Raw genomic sequence first — 21316 nt, 5'->3', positions numbered from 1 at the left:
ATAAAAACAATCATGAATAGCCAGTAACTACCATGCTGAAACTACAATAAATAAGGTAAAGGTGAAATACGTCCACCTGCCCTATCAACTTGAAACATAATTACAAATGATTGCAAGGAGATTCGATCAAAAACATCTTTTGTTTTACAGCCAACTTTGCAGCATAAAAGAAAAAGAAACAAAACTAGCCGAGTCCGAAAGGTCAACAACAGTGATTTGTTAAAGCAACACTGCTTGCAATAACACAGCCACACCTATTGTTTATCAAAATGTCAAATGTTGTTGCCCCTTTGTGGAGATTGACACCACCAACATGTATTCCTTTTTTTGTCCGGAGAGCAAAATGTGTGTGTACTGTATATTTTGAGGCACAAACCTTTCGAGTTTCCTTGTCTGACGTGGGGTTGTTGGTGACCTTAAAGAGATGAAGGTCGATCACGTCTTTCATTTCATAGTTATCTCCTCTTCGCTTACAAACGATGACAGCAGCATCAAACAAGAAGATATGCCTGGAGTTAAAGAAAAAAAAATATAAGAACGAGCATCAAAGCATTGGAAGGTGAAAGGTGTTGAAGTTTTTAAAACATATGTGTATGAATAAAATTGGAGGTTTTCCATTATGATACCTACAAGTATTTTTGACTAAATTCTGTTTCTTTCCATTGTAATACTTGACACAAAAATTGACATTAAGATGCACAAAACATGGCCAGTATGCTCATCAATAAGAAGACAAAGAAGAAGCAGCAACGGCAGTAGCAGCAGCTCTACTCTCAATTTACTCATGGAAAATAGTTGAAGCAACGTCTGTATGTGACATTAAATTACACTGTTATATGTACATTACATAAGTGATGTACATACAACATTATGTATCTTAGTACTAAATTATAGGTATTGTTTGTTGACCTTAAATGTAATTGCTAGGGCTAATTGGGACATGAGAATTGTGTTGTTGTCTAAAATTCATATGTAAAAAGGATAAAAAATTAGTATAAAAATATCAACTCATGTTTAACCGTATTTTTTTAATGGTTTGGCAGAGGTGATCACACTATTCAGTAGAGTCGATTTTAAAAACATGTAAAGTTAAAAACCTAGTGATCACTAATTTGCATATCATTCTCATGTCTTTAAAATTCCTGAATATTAATTATATTTTGCTACAGTACAAAGAGTGACAACAACACTATGACCTTCAGATCACATGTACACTGTAACAGTCTTTATTTAGTAATAGTTAAGGTAGTACTGTTAAGATTAAGTATTCATTAAACAAAATGTTTATTATTCCAGTAGTATTTGCAGTTATGTAGAACTGAACTGTACAATAATAAGAGATGTGTATGACATTTTGCTTACCACAATTGGTTACATAAGAGTAAAAATGTTGGTCATAGCTCTCAGTATGATGCAATACAATTTTGCACCAGTGCAAACTACTGTACATCCATAAGTTGTTAAATGAATAACGCTAGCGCATTGTGTTCATAATGTTGCAGCAGATGTGTATGCATACTGTATATATTGGATCATTTGATTTTATTTTGGGGACCTAAAATACACATGAAATAGAATTAACACTTGAAGGAACAAAGTCATGCAGTCCTTCCCTCAGTCGATCAATAAACAAGCAATGCTAACTCATGCAGATATCTCACCTGTCCTGTTTAGCTCGTTTGTCCACTGAGGCCACTCGTACTTCCCCGTCACCTTTGGGTCTCCCGTAGTTACTCAAAGGCTGATTCTTGAGAGGGACAAAGCATAATGAAAATTAACTGTACTGAATATGTATTTTATTTGAGGGAAGTGGTATGCTTGCTTACTAGGTTTTCTATTGACTTCTGATACTGATCTATTTCTCGCAGTGTCTCATTGTCTCTCTTGACTTCATTGACATACTGAGCCAAGTCCTGCACGTAAAAAGACAAATATTAAATGTTTTATTAAATCTTTCTGTGCTTAAAAAGAAGTTTGGTTCCCTAGACATACAGGGCTCTTTAATTAAAAAAAAAAAAAAAGATGTACCTTCATGGCATCTAGTGCTTTACGTAGATTGCTTTTCTCTGTGGCATCGTGAGTGTGTTTAACAAGCTCCTGTTGGACAAAAATAAGTTAGGATAAAGAAATAAAACAAAGACAAGAATACCCGACAAAATTGCTTATGGAAGAATAAAGGGACAAAATCAAAAATACTTCCTCTGTCATATCTACAGTATAACCAAACATATTGTGAAGCACAACCACATCCCACACAAGAAGTAACAACGTCGGATCCAGATATGAAATGGAAAAGGTTATTCCAAACGAAACATATCTGATTTATGTGTGTGTATCTGAGAGAGAAACACTGTATCTGAAATTGCTTGCCAGTGCCAGGCTGCAGCATAAACAAGACATCTAGACCGCAGCAGTGGAGGATAAGGAAGGATGCCATGCATGTCCTTCTTCCGGGCCAGTAAAAACGTCCTTTACACGCACACACACATACACGCATACACACGCACGCACCCACGCGCACGCTACAAAAAGACTCCCAGAGGGAGATATGTATATACATTTACTAGGTAGTGCTCAAATCCCTGATGTCAGTCAAGCTCAACCAGGGCATTATTATCACTGGCAAGGTGGCAGAGTTCTATTTATCAAGCCTTGCTTCCACCTGCACACGTGTACAACAATATACGGCAAGTGTACAAACAGATAGTCAAGGCAAGGCATGTTTGGACTCAGTTAGGGCATGGTAGGTGATGGAAAAGCGCAGTGACCCAGAGAAGAGAATTTGAAACACAGAAAGGCTCGTAAAAGAGAATCTGGCTCACACTGTAAGGAAAAGTAAACCTGTAAATGCTTTGGAATAACCATTACTGTGGTTCATATTTCACAGCATATCATAAAAAGCCCCAGATGTTATTCAAAAATAACCCCTTATGTGGATGGTGAGTAAATACGTTCTTGCCTCTGATCCCATTGCAGAAAAATTCCAAAGAAGAAGTAACACAAGCCATGTAGAAATGGCACACGTTCATATCTTGTCACAGTTCACCAGTTCAGCCACCTCACTCCCAGCCTCACCTGCTCAGCCCTCCTGCTAATCACCCCAAACACTAACACCTGCTGCCACTCACCCGCCTAGTATAAAGCCCGCTCACTTCCATCCACAACCGGCCAGATTGTACTGTGACGACGGGAGGAGAGAGGACCCAAGCGCACGCACAACTGGTAAGGGCAAATGCAGAAAGTTTATTAAACAGAATGTGCAGGTGGTTTGTGGAAGCCGACGAGAGCGTGGCGAAGAAGTCTAGGGGGTCTCGGAGTCAGGAGAGCGGGGCTTGGCTGGGAGCCGGGCTGAGGAAGCGGGACAGGAGGAGGGCTCGGGCAGACAGATTAAGACGGCAGGCTAGCGGGTGGTCAGAGGCAGACAGGGTCGAAATACCAATACTTCGGTCAATTCGGCGGGCAGTCGGGTGGTCAGGAACAAACAGGGTCAGGCAACGGGCAGGCTGGCAGGAGGAGTCGCTGGAAAGCTCGGCGTGATGCATAGAGACAATCTGGCAGGTTGTGGATGGAAGTGAGCGGGCTTTATACTAGGCGGGTGAGTGGCAGCAGGTGTTAGTGTTTGGGGTGATTAGCAGGAGGGCTGAGCAGGTGAGGCTGGGAGTGAGGTGGCTGAACTGGTGAACTGTGACATCTGCTATGTGAAGCCGCTGCTTTTCAGCATGACTGATTAAAAATAAAAAAGTGTGCACCACAGCAGCAATATATTTTTTTGCAGAAACAAAATATTGATATCAACCTACACAGCAGTCTGTAAATTTTTGTTAATTGTATAAAATGCAGTGCTAAAGTGTTTGAAGGAGAGTCGATATATTTTTTTAACCACAGTAAATAATCACTTCTGCTGGGAGCCATGTTTATGCTCTCGAATTATTAAACATGTAGTGTTAAATTTTATTAACTCTTTGCAGTTAGACCTGGGTTAATTTCACTAAATAAAGTTAATTTTACACTTAAATTTTAACATTGTAGAAAGATTTAGTTTAACACCAATTTTGATAATGACCAAATGTAGTAGGGGACAGTGTTAAATGTAACACTTTTAATGTTGCATTACCACTGTGACGTTTACAATTCAGCCAATTTATAATAACAAATGAAATAATGAATATTTTACTTATGAAAGTGAAAGCCCCTTCTACTCCTGGAAGGCGCTTCCTCGATTGAAGTGATAATGTCCATAAAGGTACAAAAGAATTGGTGTGTAAGTGAAAGCCGTGTCCGGAAAATATTGTCATCTAAGTGCATTTTCTCTCCTTTTCTCTATAGTACAAGAAACATTATCAAAATAAGGCAGCAACGCCCCTAGTGGACATAGGTTAAAGTGTTTTCTTCTCTGGAACTATATCAACTATGAATCATGTGTTTGGCCTTTATCACCATACTAAATAGAATTGTCTGAGGTGCTTAAGAAGCACTTCACAAAAAATCTAATCTGAAAACGTTGTTGATCAACTATTCACAGCACCCAAAGTTACTTTAGAGCCTTAACAGAGACAATTCAAGCACTGCACCTGCAGAAGGAGATGGTACTTCAAGACCCGCTGCATGGGAACCACCAACAGATCCCTAAGAGTGAATTTGCCATAATTGGCTCTTTTAGAACACTCCTGTGAAAAAAAATAACACAAAAGGAAATGTGTTATGTGACGAGAACAAATTCAGTTAGTGTTGATGTACAGTACACTTTGTTTGCTTGAAGATGATGCAATTCCTTAAATTTACACATGGAGGCACTCTTTGGCTGTAAAACAGAGGCTGGGGAAACCTTGCTACAAATACTGCACTGTAATTTACAGAATTGCCTGAAAATAATTAAACTATTTACCTCAAGCTTCATGCGTACATCCTCTCTGTCTCGACATATACTGTCTAGCGTGGCAATGGCTGTTTCCACATCACTGCAGTATTTGCCATAGATTAGCAACCTAATATAGATGGAACACAACAAACCTAATGTGAATAGGCATAAAAATACATCCATTTCATTAGTTAAGGTAAAGACTACATGAGTTGACTTTGATTGGATTATTAGTAAAAGTAAGTATTGTATTGTACCTTTCTTTGAAAGCAATAAAAATCTGATGAAGATTTTGGGCACTTCTGTGTTGGACTGAATCTTGAACTTCCTGAAGTAAACATTTGTGAACTTTCACCAGGTCCTAAAACAAACACAAAAACAGCTGCACCTTTAATTTCCAGCATAAGATACATTTAAACGTTTGTTCTTATTGCAAAATAATTACATTCTATTCTGAACACAGTCACGGGACAATTTAAAAAGTACATCTGCAGTTTCATGTGATCAAATACATAAGCCGCATTAGATAGAAAAGGCCAAAAATGTATGGAGGTTTGTTTTTGTACTTTTTTTTTGTTTATTTGTTTTTTCACTTTGCACATAGTTAACACTTTAACTATTGTTGACAACATCAACAGAAACCCTATGGAGGAGCAACATCAACATCATTTGAACATCAACATCATTTGAGGTCTTTTTTTTATAGGAATGAGTGGAGAAAAGTTTGGGAAATCTAAAAAAAAAAAAACATGCAACCTATTATTAATGTTCACATTTCAGGAAATATAAAATGAGGTCTAAATAAGGAATTGTATTTGTTTGTGTGTGTGTGTGCGTACAAACCAAAGAAAGTACATGGAAGAAAAGTTCACAATAAGTAAATAAGAGAACTACATATAACCACTTACCGGTATATTTACAAACACTTTCTCCATCTCAGCTGTGGATAAAAACACAGTGAGAGGTGTCATGAAGTTCTGTGGTAAAGAGAAAGAGAAGTCATGAGTATAGATCTAGTCCCCCTAGAATAAGAGTGGGCAAGTCATTTTGCATTAGGTCATTATAATACGCGGCCAAGTTGCAAAGTCGCTGCTGTCAGCAAAAACAAGGAGCACCGTCTGGGCCATGACAATAATCTCATTTTCAGAGTTTGCAATTTAATGATTTTCTCTTGGAAAAAAAAGCGTCCACCATCTAGTCACCTCTCCACCTCAAAGCAGCGAGCAAGTGCATGCTAAATTACACCACCCACTTCATACTGAAAGTCATCCACTGCCGCACTCCACTGGGAAATCAAGAGGGGTCTTTTCCACACTGAACATAAACAGGAGCGAGAAGACAAGTAGAACTGAATGGGTTGGGAGAGATGCAGCCTCCCACCATCTTGTTGGAGGGCACTTTAACATTTTTTCTCAGAGAAAGGCACTCCCTTGGCTCATTACTGGCTACTGACTTGGTAAGATTTAAAGTGTCTCATCTGACTTCAGAGGATATACTTATCGGACACAGTGCAGAGAGAGCTGATAAAAAAAATAAAAATTAAAATAAAATGCTTTAACATAAACAATTGTGGTTGGAAGGTTTGTCATAGCGTGGAATATTTTGATGCTTTCTTGTGGAAAATACCAAAAACAAAACCCCTTAAAACCACAATTCACGCCCAATAAAAAAGCAATGCCTTTACCAAAAAAACTCAAAAGTACGTGTACCTTTTCTATAGACTCCAGGGTGTCAGAAAATTTTTCCTCTGTCTGCCTGATTTCTGTTAAGCAGCAACTTCTGATGTCAATCTCTGCCTGTTTCTGTAACACCTATACAGTCACATTACCACACACGCAAAACACACACAATATATACATTATAGAGATGTGAAATGTTTCACTAAGTCCAGTCACATATGCAGGTTTGATTGTCTTTAAAACGTTGTGTACAAAATAAAACATCTTATAAAAATGTTGTGCATGTTAGTATCGGCAGAGAAGTAGTACAGGCATTACAAAAATAAGAAAATCACTCATTTTCCCACATAGAACATCACACATTCTTGAATATACATATGGTTTAAAGAGGAAGTCGACCCATTTTTTTTAGATATATATGTTTTATGCAGTCCCATGACAAAATAAGGCATTCTGGTTGATATTGTGTTTGTGTAATATGTATGACGCAGGAAAATCCACAAGTTTTTATAAATCACAGGGCCGCAGACATTTCGCCTCTTGTAATCAATTAAAATTACATCACAGTTGCCTGTGGCTCAGGTAACAACAGTAAACAGAATGCTGTGTGCAGACTGGTGGCCATGGAAAATACTATTGTAAAGAAAATTTTAGGGTTGACTTCTACTTTAAATTTGGATGCTTAAGTTATCAAAAATAAACGTGTGCTAACAGTGAACAATGGACAAGGATTAAGAAGAAATAATAACAAATGACATATTATATCACTCATGAAACCCTTTTGACATGCAATCCGTTTGTTGTGCTACAAAATATATGCAAAAATATATGGTATACTGGATTAAAAATCTGTCATAAAAAATCCAATAAAGAATGCTAAAAGTCATTCCACATACGTGGCAGATGTAGCTGTTGACTCAGTGTCATGTGATGTGACATGATGTAAAGTCATGACTCATGAGAGGGATGCGAGAAAAAGACTGACCGGGGGAGCGAGGGCTTCCGTTTTCATCAGGTCTTCATAGATTTCACCGCCCTCTTCACCGTCATACACACAGTCATACAGATCCTCCTCATCTTCTACTCTGTTTTCACTGTAGCACATATGAGCAAAAAAACACACATATATCACCAGGCTGGATTAGTTTTACTATACAAAAAATGTTGTTTCTTCGGAATACCTAATTACAATACTCAACATTGCATTGAAGAAAACATGAACAAAATGAAAGGCAGGCGTATAAAAAAGTTCTCCTGATGGTGTATGTACATTTGATCTGGATTAATGATGCCCATTTAACATCATCAGTCAACCCCTGAACCAAGAGTCAAGAGCAGAATTCTGCTCAGTTTAATGATGGCCGCAGTTTCCACCTCCCACATGTCTACTGCTGGCCCTTGTCAGACGGCTATTACATCCTAACTGTCAACACTCTCTCATGGGCTCCCTTCAGCGCCCGGGGCTGTCAGCACGAACAGAGAGCAGAGCGCTGTGGTAGTGGGAGGCTTCCCAAAAGCACTTTAACTGTAACATTGCCTTCTTCCATTAATTTAAGTAACAACGGTTGGTTTAAATCATTCCTTAATTACTTTTCAATGTCAAACTCATGTGAGTTTATGTTAACTGTTTGGATGGAAAAAAAAATTCTGAGATTTTTTTTTTTTGTCAGGACTCCATTTTTGTTTTGTTTATTTGTTGTTATTACATTTGGTTTTATTATATGTTATAATTTTGTTATGAGATTAATGTAAATTTCTCACTATAATCCGTATCTTTTTCCCCATTATTTGACCCTGCCGCTTATAGTCCAATGCGGCGAATCTGCAGTTTTTTTACGAGCCACTAGGGGGTGGCAATCTACCAGTAGCGTGAACGTGTACCTGTTCAAGGTGTCAATTTAAAGGCACGTTCTGTCTGTTGAAGATAGGATGTTGCTGAAGGCAACATCAATAAACTTTAAAACTACATTTGTAATGGTATCTCACAGTGTACTTTATTCAACCCCTCTAGAGAAGGGTGGATTGTGTAACATCTAACTTAACAAATACAGTAAAATCAAACACCACTTTGTAAAGGAAATCACAATAACATAATTTGGGAAAAGGTTGCTTTATATTCCAAATAATTTGTTCTTATCTTGAAAATTAAAATGTACTGTGCCTGTCACTGAATTAATAAGATGAAATGACACCTGCAAAATCCTGTTACAATCTCATATACCCAATAGAATGCCTTCACATTGTATTGTCCAGGTGTTCTTTGTTGTCTCCTCAGTTTGCTTGTATTATATCGCTACTGTTATCCCTTTCAGGCTCAAATTAAGTTTCTCTTCTTTTTTTTTAAACGCCTAAAAAAATGCCTCAAGCATAATGAACGTGGAATACCTAGGGGACTCTCATATTATTGTTGCAAATTTGCAACGCCTGCCTGGAGAGGGTTAAAAGTCTTGCAGGATCACTTGCCTTTGTTTGTAGTTTTCTGTCATGTATCAATGGTATTAGTTTTTTGTAAATGTTTATTTGCTACTAAGACTTGAGTTTGATCAAGGGAATCTTGCCTTGCTCATTCCTGCTAATTCCTTGCACATTACTTGTAAATATCTGTAAATATATCAGATGCATATTATTTGTATTTGTACATAATATGCCTACTTAGAGTCACAACTTGATTGTTGTTTTGAATATGTTTTATCTTAATTTTGATTCCTTATACTTGACATTTTTTATTGATACACCATTCGCTTGGACAAGTAACAATTTAATTGTACAGAAAAACTTGATTCTGTGCACAACACAATAAACCATGATTTGATTTGCCTCCCTAGATTAGGTTCCAAACTTTTGCCATGACCAAAATTTGCAAGTTCTGACCTTGTAAATACAATGGTGAGAAAATTCTGTAGCCGTATAAAAATACAGTACTGTATATGTATGCATAAAGCACATTGCCAGGAGTAGCTGCACTAGTTCCCCAAAATGTAAATCTCAAGAACCTTCAAAATCCATATTTGTCAGTGCTCTCCAAATCTTTTTGGAGGGCTTTGTGAAGAATTACGCCAGGAGCCTTTTTTCTGTTAGGTGGATTGCATAATATTGACTTTGTTTTTTGTTCATTTTCCCAAATTAATGAAACGAAAGATGTGTTGTTTTGATAAAGTTACTTACAAAAAACATTACATACAAGTTCAAGACTTGAGAGGACCACATAACAAGTCTCACATTTCGGATAACCTATTTGTCATTTATTCTTCCATATTTAATAAAAGATGCTTGAGGCACTCGATTGACATGCAAATGATTCCGGTTTTAAAATGCATAGATTTTTGGGGGGAGTGGGGAAATTATGTTGAATCCAGGCTGGATGAGCAGACGGTCAAACCACAAGCTTTATATGCCTTGTGGTGTGAAAAAGGAAAAGGCTGGGTAAGGTGGCACTGACAGCCCTGGAGGAGGTGGCTGCCTTCCAGTCTACACCCAGGCAACAAATGTTCCTCAAACATATAACAGCATGGTGTCGTAGGAGGGAGACTAAAAATTCCCCAAGGCGAAATTCTAGATAATGTCAAAGATAAATCATGCTGTTCTAGGCAATTAATAAAATTGTACAGTTTGATACCAAATGTCCAATCCAAATTGATCCTGAAACTGCACCAGCAGAGAAAACATATAAGAATAAACAAAATTATTATTTTACACATGTGATTAGGACACATACTCTATTAGGTCCTCAAGATGGTTGTAGATATCCTCATCTTCAACACTTTCTTCGGTTGGAAAAGGCCTTTAAAAATAGTGCACACATTTCAGTAAATCTTGTAACACACATCATAACAAGCTCTAGAATAGCTAAAAACATATCACATTGTCATCTCTTGCAAGCTAAAACAAACCTGATTCCAGTTATCTGTGCAGTCGGTGTGTGAGAAAGCTTAGAAAGTGTGTCCATGACCTGCAATTTGAAATGAACATAAAAACTTATTAGCGCTATTCAAGACAGCATCATAAATGTTAAGATCCAATAATATCACAACACTGGATAATACATATTAATATATAATAGCAATCACCAAATATAAGGCAATTTATGCCACTCTTGATGTGCTGTATCCAATAACAGCAGCAAAAACAGCTCTTTACATTTTGACTGGCTTTTTTTTTAAATAAGGAATCTAATTAAAGATGCTGTGGACTAATAATGACAATTTTAAGGAAAATGGCATATTATGGTATTTTATCAGCATTCATAGTAGCAGTAAAATTTGGGACTCCGATTGTTATAGAGGGGTTGTAATTCAAAAAAATTGCACTAGAGGGAGGCCTTTTCAAACTATTCAAAACTGTGTTATCGCTATAGTTAACATACTGTAGTACTGTACAGTACTTCCCCAAAGACGTCAACCAACAAGTTACATGTTTATCTCATCCTTGTTTTTTTTAATGTACTATTTTAAAAACAAACAAAAAAAACAAACAAAGAAAAGCCAATAAGTGGTGACTAGTGTAATTTGAGTGAATGACTCAATAGACACATGAAGGATAGATGAGTCATCATCGTACTGGTGTTTTGTTTTATTGTTTTTTGGATTTTGTTTTGTGGCAATGCTGTATGCAGCAAAGGAGCCAGACACAACCTTTTATGGGTCATCAATTCACTGTCACGACAAACAGAGACATGGCGAGTGGATACATTTGCCCTAAGGTGCTGTAACGGATCAGTACTGATCACACACAACTGTCGTTTCCCTGTTCTCTAACAGTAACTAATAGCACACAAAGGACTGACAGACACATACATTGTTTCACTGATCGGCCAACAAATGAGGCATAACAGGTGCCTATGAACCCAAGGGTACATATGTATTTAGACAATCAGGGAGGTATTGATTTTTCCAATCTAATATGAGCTGATATCAATGTAGCAATGTGTAAATAATAACTACCTGGAAGTACATTGTAACCCAAACATAGAAGTGTATATAATACAGTGGTACCTCGGTACTCGACCGCCTCTATACTCGACCAAATCGGTGCTCGACCAAAAAATTCAAGTAGGTAATGCATCGGACCTCGAACAGATTTTCGGTTCTCGACTAGCCGAGCCGAGCCGAGCCGAGCCGAGCCGACCCGAACGCGCTCCTCGGCCCTTCTCGGCCAGCGGGTAAGCGCCAGTTCAACTCAGACCGCCAGCGGAGTAAGACGTTTGTTCGAGTATTTCTTCCCGGATTTAAACTTTTTCGTGTTGCTCTAGCCCTTAATAATGGGTCCAAAGAAAGACAGTGATAAGGGGAAGCCAAAGAGGAAAACAATGAGGACCACTATTGAACCGAAGAAGGAAATTATAGCAAAATATGAACGCGGTGTACCTCGCGTCGCAGTTAGCTAGCGTCATCATGGAAGGAGTAACTCCCTCCCGTCCTCTCCACATCCATTCCTGTATGCCATCAACCACTCTCCAAAACGTAAGTAAATTATACAAAATGGTTTATAATGCTTTATTTATCTTTATCTTTATCTTTATCTTTATCTTTATCTTTATCATGTACTGCTTGTGCACATTTACTTGTGCACACATACTTTCCATTATTTCTTATGGGAAAATTGGTTTCGGTGTTCGAACAAATCGGTGCTCGACCACCACCTCAGAACGGATTATGGTCGAGTACCGAGGTACCACTGTATATCTTATATAAGATGCAAACTTACTGTAATTTTCCTCACTACAGTTATTCACTCTCACTGGTTATTAGCTTAGTTTTGTCTTTCATCCAAAAATGAAGACTGCCAATTGGCAAGTGCAACAAAATCCAATGTGTGCTGAACAGAACACTGGAGGCGCTCCAGTGGGATGAGTCGCATAACATGATGCCCTTCAGCTTCTCTGACTATGTTAGTCACACATATTTGCAACACAAGTGACCATCTGCACGTGGTCAAATCCACTTTCTGAAGGCTTACATGAATGGAGCTGGACAACTGACTATAGAAAACACATGTCAAACAACATTCACAAAGGCAAATTAAGGGTTAGATGTCCAATTGGCAGTGAATTGTATTGAGGAGAAAAAATAGCGGGTGCAAATAGTGGAGCAAAAATAAATATAATTGCTGCTTTTAGTGCATGGCACGAGAATATCTAAAACTTAACAATATAATGTCACAGGGAGTCTTTAAACCTGCATATAAATCATCAGTGGCCTCAGCCCAAATCATTAACCCTAATTAGGGTGCATTAATTACTTTTAATTTAACCTCAGGCAAATACCTGATTACCTTCCTAATGTTTTCTACCTTATTAATTAGGAAAATTATTATATGATAAGTTAATGACTGGGAGTAATCATGTAAAGCTGTTGCCTCATAGTGAGATTCAGTACGAGGGATCCATCAGTTCACAGGCCAGTGTAGGCAAAACTGCATCCCTGTCATATCCAATAAGATCAAACCTAATGTCAGCAAACCTAATGTCAGCACACTATAGTTCAGATTTTAGATAAAAAGTGGGGAAAGTAAAACAGTCAATTTGGTCTCCCTTTTGTGCACTTTAGGAATTCTAAGCAGATTCTTGGGGTTTTCTGGCTTGTAAAATGTTGAGGCCATCACCTCCGTCAAATTGCAGGCTGGAGGAAAAGAGAAACTCAGACATTATGCCATAATCTAACCAGGGTCATTTGTAGCTATTTTTTCAAATGTTTTTTTTTTTTTTAAATATATTACCCCTTACCATGTAGTACACGCTGTAACAGAAATAGTCGGCAGCTGCTCCTAAAATCTATGAAGATGAGAGCCAGGACTGGCCCTCACTGGATCCTTAATGAAGCTGTCCTGTCTCATCTGATTATTCAACGCCAATGTAATTAAAGCTGGATGACGAATGTGTTTGCTGTGATGAAAGGGAGGTGAGATGTAACGGCAGTGTCTTTGAACTCATCGTTGTGACTGAATGCCAGTTTCTGTTGACTTAGTGATTTGAAAAAAGCATTTGATGTTGATAGAGGCACAAAATTCAATATGTAATGGGTGATACACTTCTTGCCTGGTGTTCCAATTTCTGATTTTCTGTCCCTATTTTTGGAGGGAATTATATCTTCTGCACACCATGACAAAGACATCTAGATGTTTATCACTAGGGATCAAATGTGTGCATGACAATGACAAAATGTTATTAATTTTTAGCTTTACAACAGCTTACAATTAAAACACATACACAAATGGAAGTTTCACATGTCCACAATCAAGTGAGTGGATGACCTGGGATCAGCTGCTTTTGAGATAAGCCAAACCGAGAAAGACACATTCAAGCAAAGAAAAGAAGCAGGTGTGAAAGGCACTTCATACAGTGTTAGCATCAAGTGTACTTTGCTCCAGTTCGTAGCTCTCTTTCTTGTAATAGACTGATCTGATGTCTATCATTCATTGTAATCTAATGGGTCCTAGTTGGAAGTGTTTATCTTAGTTATGCAGTGCACTTATTAAAAAAAAAAAAGTTTTAAAGATGTGTTATCAAATGTATATTAGACTTCTTTAATCTGAGTGTGAAAAAGCAAATACTGGGACTTGGCTTTTGAAACCCACTGTGGTTTCACTGACGCCTTAATGACTGTCATAAGTTGAAACCCTCTGTGTGTTTCCTTGCCCAGAAAATCTTTCTCTGGGTTGAATTTGCAGACCATGTTTGAGCAAAATCAAACATAAGCGAGCAAAAAAAGACTTAAAAATTCAGTTTGAATTAAAAAAGAGATTTAGAACCACTTGTCAATGTTATACTATGCACTGCTAAACATTCGCAAGGACAACACGGTGTTCTTAATTAAGTGACCACTGAGTATACTGAAGATGTCTGCACAGCGTGCACAGTAAAAATACATCCTGTTTTGTTTGTTTGTTCTCCACATGTCTGTCTGACAGATGCAGCAGTGTACAAGCTCCAGTCCACACAGTGAGAAGCCAATAAAAATCTGATAAGCTCAGAGACAGAGGGGAGCTAATGTTTGGCAATCAAAGCCACGACTCATTAACACCCGTAATGCATAATTAGCGGACCTGGATATATAGATGTAGAGCTGGTTGGGATGCTACACACGTCTCCCTCCAGTCATTTTTGCAAGTGGAATTTCTTTTACAAAGGTATGGCAAAGATTCATCAAGATCAGTGCTTTTCAAATGGGGGTATGAGTACCCCCCTGGGGGTACATGAGCTATTAACAGGGTGTCTGCAGGTATCAGCAAATCTGATGCATGCTTTTTAATGTTGTGACAGCAAAAGTCAATTTTTCAAAATAATCGTAACATGAAGCAACAGATTGCTAAATTGTGTTACAGTCACTTTTATACAGATGTGCATTGTCATGTAAGGTAAAATTTTCCAGCAGACACACCAGAAAAAAAACATATGATGAGGAATGCACCGAAATAGAATATCTTGCCGAAACAGAATAACACAAATGAGAAATGCTTTGCTTGTGAGTATGAGTGGCTTTAAAAAATGAATGAATGAATGACTGAATGAATGTACTAGATAGATACTGGATATCTATGATTAGGAATTGACAACGTAAATGACTAGATATATCCTTGATTGTAATTAAGTAAACTATATATTTCACTTCCATCATTCTTCCTGATATATGGCAGCTCATAAAGATTGATATGAACCCCACAATATTTTGACATTTGCAGTTAATAAAGAATGCACTGAGTGACTTTTTCTGAGTGTGAAATGATCAAATACTGTAGTGATGGACACTTGTATCATACAATGACAGCATAATTTATTGGCGGTTTCGTAATCGAAAATGACATTTTTAATGGTGTGCGTAACTATTGGTAACTCTGTGGTGTGACAACAATGAAAAAGGAGTTGTGAAGATTCAAGCTACCCACTCCACTAACACAGTTATGAAGTACTCCGGCTATTGTATTTATGTCCATGTATTATTTAGTGTGTTTATTTTGAAGTTTCCCTTCTACACACGACGTTCAGGTAAGTGAAGTTGTTTGTCTTTCCTTGGCATGTTTTATTTGTCTAGCATATAGTTCCTGTGTATTTCTGTGAAATTCAGACAGATGCTTGCAGGTATTTGCGTCATCACTGTCATCATTGCGTCATCTGTTTTTGGATGTATTGTTTCGCTTTTTATTTGTCTTGGCCGAAAACTGAAAATGCATTTTTTGCCAGTTTCGACCAAAAAAAATTCAGTTCTTGACAATTCGGCACATCCCTACACATCATATTACATAATCTATAATTCCAGACTTGCTGACAAAAGTATGCTCAGACTCTAGAGATATCACTACAAATACAGTTTCAAAATGTGATGAACCAATCATCGAAGGGCACAGTACTCTAAAGTGTGTTTTTTCCACCCACAAATGTTCTGTGCTAGTAAATGGGTACCAAGCTAAAAAAATATTTCAGATGGGTTGCACTATTGAAAAACCGTTGAGAACCACTGGCATAAATTACTGGCATGCTGAAATAAACCAGATAATCATGGATGACAAAAGTTCCATAAAATGACTCCATGGTGTCCTTTGCTTCAAGTTTATCTAGTTTTGTCACCCGATACTAATGACTCAACAACTGGCCCAGCTGCTAACATGTCTCAAGCTCAGAAATGAAACGTTGAAGATACTCCAAGTTCTCGTCTAACTTCAATCACACACATATACAGCTTAGTCATGTGATATGACCAAGTCAAACAGCCAAAGCATCGAGTCTGAATATGATACAACGATTTGCTCTGCCGCCTACTATGTAGCTTCATCTCAGCAGCATGAAATCAAATTCTACAATTTCTATCTAGGTGAATGACAGACTCTTGTCCTTTGAGGTAACATGTACTGTAAACAGTGTTTGTGTACATGTACTCAAACTACACACAATAATGTATTCAACAACTTTTCAGCAATCAGATCCTTAAGATTATTTTGCTCTCCCACAGTCTTCTTACACTCATAACAAACAACCATATCACATATGGTGAACACACATTCACAGTTTTAACTCACACATGCATACTGGTTGGGATATGCTGATATTCCCACACAGCTTGAGGCCTTGATGCACAAACACATCTGATCTGCCAAATCTTCACCTTGCTGACAGCTGGAGGGAAGGAACTTACAACTGTCAACAACAACAAGTATTCCTTTCAACATGTTACACAGATAAACGTATATATGTATATAATGATACACCATCAATTCTTCAAAGGATTAATCGGATAGCATGCACCCATTTGTGTAGTAAGCATTTTATTATTTATGCCAAATACAGCTGCATGAAATTGCCAGTGCATACTATGATTGTATTATGTGACAAGTGAAGCAAGGACCTTATCATCTAAATTAATGGACTATATTTATATGGTGCTAATTTGTCAAGATTTACAAACTATAAAACTATATGGAAGACTTTCAGGGCTGCATTGGCCTCCACCATGTGGGAAATGTCAAATGTTTGTAAATGCTGAGAGTCAAGCATTTAAGATAACTGAATTATTTGCAATAAAGCAAAAAGAACAGAACTGGAGTGATTGAATGATTAAATTTAGTTTATTTAATAATAAAGTTCTTCCTTACGGTCATTGATAGTAATTTAGATTTTTTTTAACGTTTGTTTTTAAATTCATTGGTATTATGAAAATTAAATGTAATCTGGCAGCCATGCTAAAGATATCATCATATCACCCATTTCCAAATGGGTCCGTGCTACACAGTCCTGATGTTTTTTCCTTCACATTAAGTGACACTTTCTTTATCCTGCCACTGAAATTTGACTGAGCATGAACTGGTAGAAAATTTAGATTAGTCTGCCTGAGGCCTTGTTCAAACATAAGCGTTTCAAAAGTATTCGACAGCTACTGAAGTCGTGCTCTTTGCAGACTGATTTAAGAATTATCACGATTAAGTGTGATGTTTGTTTTGTAAAAAGAGCCATAAGTCTGTAAATTTTGAACAAAATATGTGTGTGCCAAGCCAAATACTCTTACAGCATCTTTGTAATCTGTTTGTTTCACACTCATTTCTGTTGTAGGTGAGTAAACAATGGCAGAATCAGGCATTTTCATCTTTTTGCTATTCACAAAACAATTCATCATGGTAATGTCATCAATTTTATTGCTGTCATCTGCTGAGGCTGGTTAATATTGACTAGTGCTATTACCGGCACATATTTAGTGAGAGGTGATTGTGATTCACATCACCTTGGAAAAAGCTTAACTGATTGACACCTGGCTAAAGGTCCTGAAATGCTAGTTAGAAATTCAAGTTAAAAGCAGTTGGGTCAAAAACAGCCTAAATAGCATCAAAATGGGACCAAGTCCACTTTTGGTTTATATATATTTAACCCAAAACGTTAAGCCATTTTGAGAAAACAACAATAAAAAAAATGTTTTTAAATCTTGTTGTTGATATAGAGAGCAATTGTGTCAAGGCAAACGTACAGTAAAAAAGTGACATATCACTGAGAAGAACATGGTGTAGTCACAATTATGCAACAAATGTCTTGCCAACTTCAAGATGTTTGCCTCCAAACAATGTCTGCAAATAGCCATCTTGTCATATCTATATGGGATAATTGTGTTTGCATCTGTAAGACTACCCTAAGGATGTCCCATTGTAATCATGAAGAATTAAATATGCAGTGAATACGCACAAGAGCTCACTGCACAAATTCCCCACTTTTAGTCATGCAGCTGTGCACAATTCTAAGTGACTAGAATAATTTAAGTCAGAGAGAGTAAAACAAAACCGTGCATCCATGACAAATACACAAAATGGTGTATTTATAGCTTTTCCAGACAGATATATGTGACTTGTGGACATTATTTCTAGACAGTTTTAACACTTGAGCTACACCATAACTAAGATACAGTAAATAATCAGTTGCACTAACACAGCTCATGATATAAATTGGATAATACAGTAAAATGCTTTTGAATTCTGCGAGATGCTGCTCTACTATGACTTAGTGGAATATTTTTTTCACATTACGGTGGAGAGGGTTGATGGGATTCCGTTGAATGGCAGTGCATCCACCTACACCACCTACACCTCTGGGAAGCAGAAGGGGAGTTGGGGATGGAATCAACTTCCATAGTAAGCATTGAGCATCTGGAAAATGAATAAATGGCACATAACACACAGCTCCTGAAATCTTTATGTTACTGAAACATCTCTAACATTGCATGAAACATCATAAACACCACAATGAAATCCTATTCATTGTTACAGAAGTGATGGCAGATGCCGCCTCCAGCACTTCATCAAAGATTTAAAGGAATGTTTTCTGAAAAATGTGGGAAAACACAGATTGCACCATATGAGTATAAAACCGTTCATACTTTGTCTTTTAGGCTGAGCTAGTAGTTTACAACATGTGACCATTTTTTCCCATATTTGGAGGATGAACATGAGGGCCACTTCATGCAGTCATCATTAAGACGTCACAAAGTCTTAATTATAATATATCTAATATAAAAAAGTATGACACAAAAAGAGAAAGGTACTGTTACAGATAACAGTTGTTGAATATATTGTATCATAAAACCAAAATTCCTCATCCTTCTAAAGATGATCATCAAATGATATCCTACAAATTCTAAAGCATATTTGCAATGCAATTTAAATGGTGAGCCGAATATATAAACTCTATTCAGTATCATGCAGTTATACTAAAATAGACCATAGCCTATCCTTGTAGTTTTAGCTAGCTACGCACTAAGTAGTGAAGGTGGGAAAAAAGCTGTCAGAAAGTAGGACAAGTGAGGTGAGTGAGTCTAGTTTGTACTGTAGACTTACAGTTCATCCTTTTGTTGGTTTTGATCCTGTCCACGGTGGCTCAGCTTCACATGCGCACCAGCTGGCCCAGACCCAGCGGTGGCCTATAAATACCTGCTGTGTATCCACTACAGCAACCAGTGAGTGAAAAATGTTGCCTTCTCACCAAAGTGCCAAAAGAAAAGATTTGACCTTAACCTCCTTCTGTGTACTGTATTTTGAAACATCGTTTTGCCATTTCAAATTTGTTTTAAACTGTCTAAATCAAGCAAAAAAGTTCATTAAAACATTTTATTAAACTACTTATGTACTTTTACTATGTACTACTCAGGATTCGAGTCTAAAAAACACTTTTTATTGGATGTTCTGTCTTCCCTGCAGCTTATGTTATGAAGTCAGTAGGAGGCTTCCTTTCAACTAGTATTGTATGTACAGCCAAACAAATCCCCTTTCTGGACAAGGTGGAATGATAGATGACTGATCAATCAGATTCGCGCTGAAGCGAGCCCTCGAGAAATTTGAGAACTTTGGTTCCAAAAATATGCTCGAGACCATTTTTTTGCCTTGGATACCCAATTATTATTAGAGTACACTTCAGAAAAATATGTCAACAATTGGCAATGCTCTGCATTAAAGTAAACCACTTCAAAATAAAGAATAGTTTACATCATAATACATGAACACAAATGCCTCAGTACACTTTTATATTGAAGTTGTTCCTGACAGCATGTCGCAGCAAAACAACTTGACGCAACTTTCTACTACAACTGTTACTCCCAACCCCCGAAACAAACAACACAATATTGTTCTGAAATCACATTCAATCAACAATTTAGGGTGGTAACAAACACACTGACAGGCAGTACCTGTTGCCAAAGTTTACTGGTGATACCAGCAGTGTTATAGCTGTGTCTAGCATAAATTAGCCGCTAGCTTGAATCCCTCATGCTACATTAAGTCTGCCATGATAGATATTAAAACCTCTGCCCAGCCTGACACAGCTGCTGTACTGGTGATCACATTTTAACAAACCATGCTAATGCAAATGTACTGTTTCAGCCAGCATTAATCTTTTAGACCAAAATTTATGGAGAGATTTATCTAAAATCTAATGTTTCTAGAAATGGTTACTGTGTTGCTTTAGCACATGTATATTTTAATAAAAAAAAGGTGATCGTTTAAAAAAAAAATAACACCAATACTCGTAAGCTGCAGCCCTAATTTGGTTAGCAAAATATTTATAAACAAACTATAATATTATAACTGCTAAACAATAGAAATAAGATTAGTATTCCTTTAATATGCAAATTAACAAGTTAGCCTGAACTGTCAGCAAATGGTTCATGATGGTCCAGTGGCATTTTGAACCAGGATCAGACCAGGATGTTGCCATTATTTTCTACGGGATTTTTGTTGTTGTTGTTCAATATCTGCAGTTCCACTAGTACTGTGTGTTACTTGAGCTCAAGCAACAGCTCATATTCTACAGTATTTGAAACATTTTTGGCTGAAATACGGTCTATTCAGTAGCCATTTAATTTGTACACAACAACTATCAGAGGGATAAATGTTCTTCTTGTATTGCATTTTCAGCAAAATACAGAAAATGTCTTGTCAACCACCCCCAGAGGACCCTCCCTAATGCCATCAGGTGGTAGTTGTCACAGCTAAGACAGTCGATGTGCTCACACAGGGATCAAACACATGTCCGCAATCATCAAAGACATTTCGCTCTTACACACTGAAACAATCACTGCAGCTGGTGGGCGAAAAGGCAGCGAGATCATTGGCCCTCAGTTTATGTGTGTGTTTGTGCATGTGTGTGTGTGTGTTTGCATGTGTGTGCGTGCGCATGCGCGCTTGGGTGTGCATGAGTGTAGTGTTTGCACGTTTGTGCGTGCATTCACGCTTGAAGAAGGCCAACAGAAGTGTGACTCAAGAGGATGTAAGCGCCATGCAAGTCAGTAACCAGGAGTGCATGAATTATTTGAGCACAGCG

General features: G+C 37.5%; 1 protein-coding gene across 2 annotated transcripts in view; it reads right to left on the bottom strand.

The window, feature by feature from the left end:
- The window catches only part of vav3a (vav guanine nucleotide exchange factor 3a), a 69314-nt gene that overhangs the window by 25435 nt on the left and 22563 nt on the right, over positions 1 to 21316 (bottom strand). For both annotated transcript variants that reach the window (XM_088402094.1, XM_088402095.1), the window contains exons 3-14: positions 10428 to 10486; positions 10253 to 10318; positions 7523 to 7631; positions 6568 to 6669; positions 5767 to 5835; positions 5116 to 5219; positions 4886 to 4985; positions 4572 to 4667; positions 2029 to 2097; positions 1827 to 1913; positions 1662 to 1747; positions 377 to 509 (exon numbers count right to left, since the gene is read on the bottom strand). In XM_088402094.1, the coding sequence (XP_088258220.1) occupies positions 377 to 509; positions 1662 to 1747; positions 1827 to 1913; positions 2029 to 2097; positions 4572 to 4667; positions 4886 to 4985; positions 5116 to 5219; positions 5767 to 5835; positions 6568 to 6669; positions 7523 to 7631; positions 10253 to 10318; positions 10428 to 10486 (1080 nt within the window). The remainder of the gene's footprint in view (positions 1 to 376; positions 510 to 1661; positions 1748 to 1826; positions 1914 to 2028; positions 2098 to 4571; positions 4668 to 4885; positions 4986 to 5115; positions 5220 to 5766; positions 5836 to 6567; positions 6670 to 7522; positions 7632 to 10252; positions 10319 to 10427; positions 10487 to 21316) is intronic.

The sequence above is a fragment of the Hippichthys cyanospilos genome, chromosome 19, assembly GCF_059441005.1.
Source record: "Hippichthys cyanospilos isolate Australia breed blue-spotted pipefish chromosome 19, RoL_Hcya_1.0, whole genome shotgun sequence".
Taxonomy (NCBI): Eukaryota; Metazoa; Chordata; class Actinopteri; order Syngnathiformes; family Syngnathidae; genus Hippichthys; species Hippichthys cyanospilos.
Note: the sequence above shows the minus strand (reverse complement) of the source record. Positions and strands in the feature narration are given on the sequence as shown.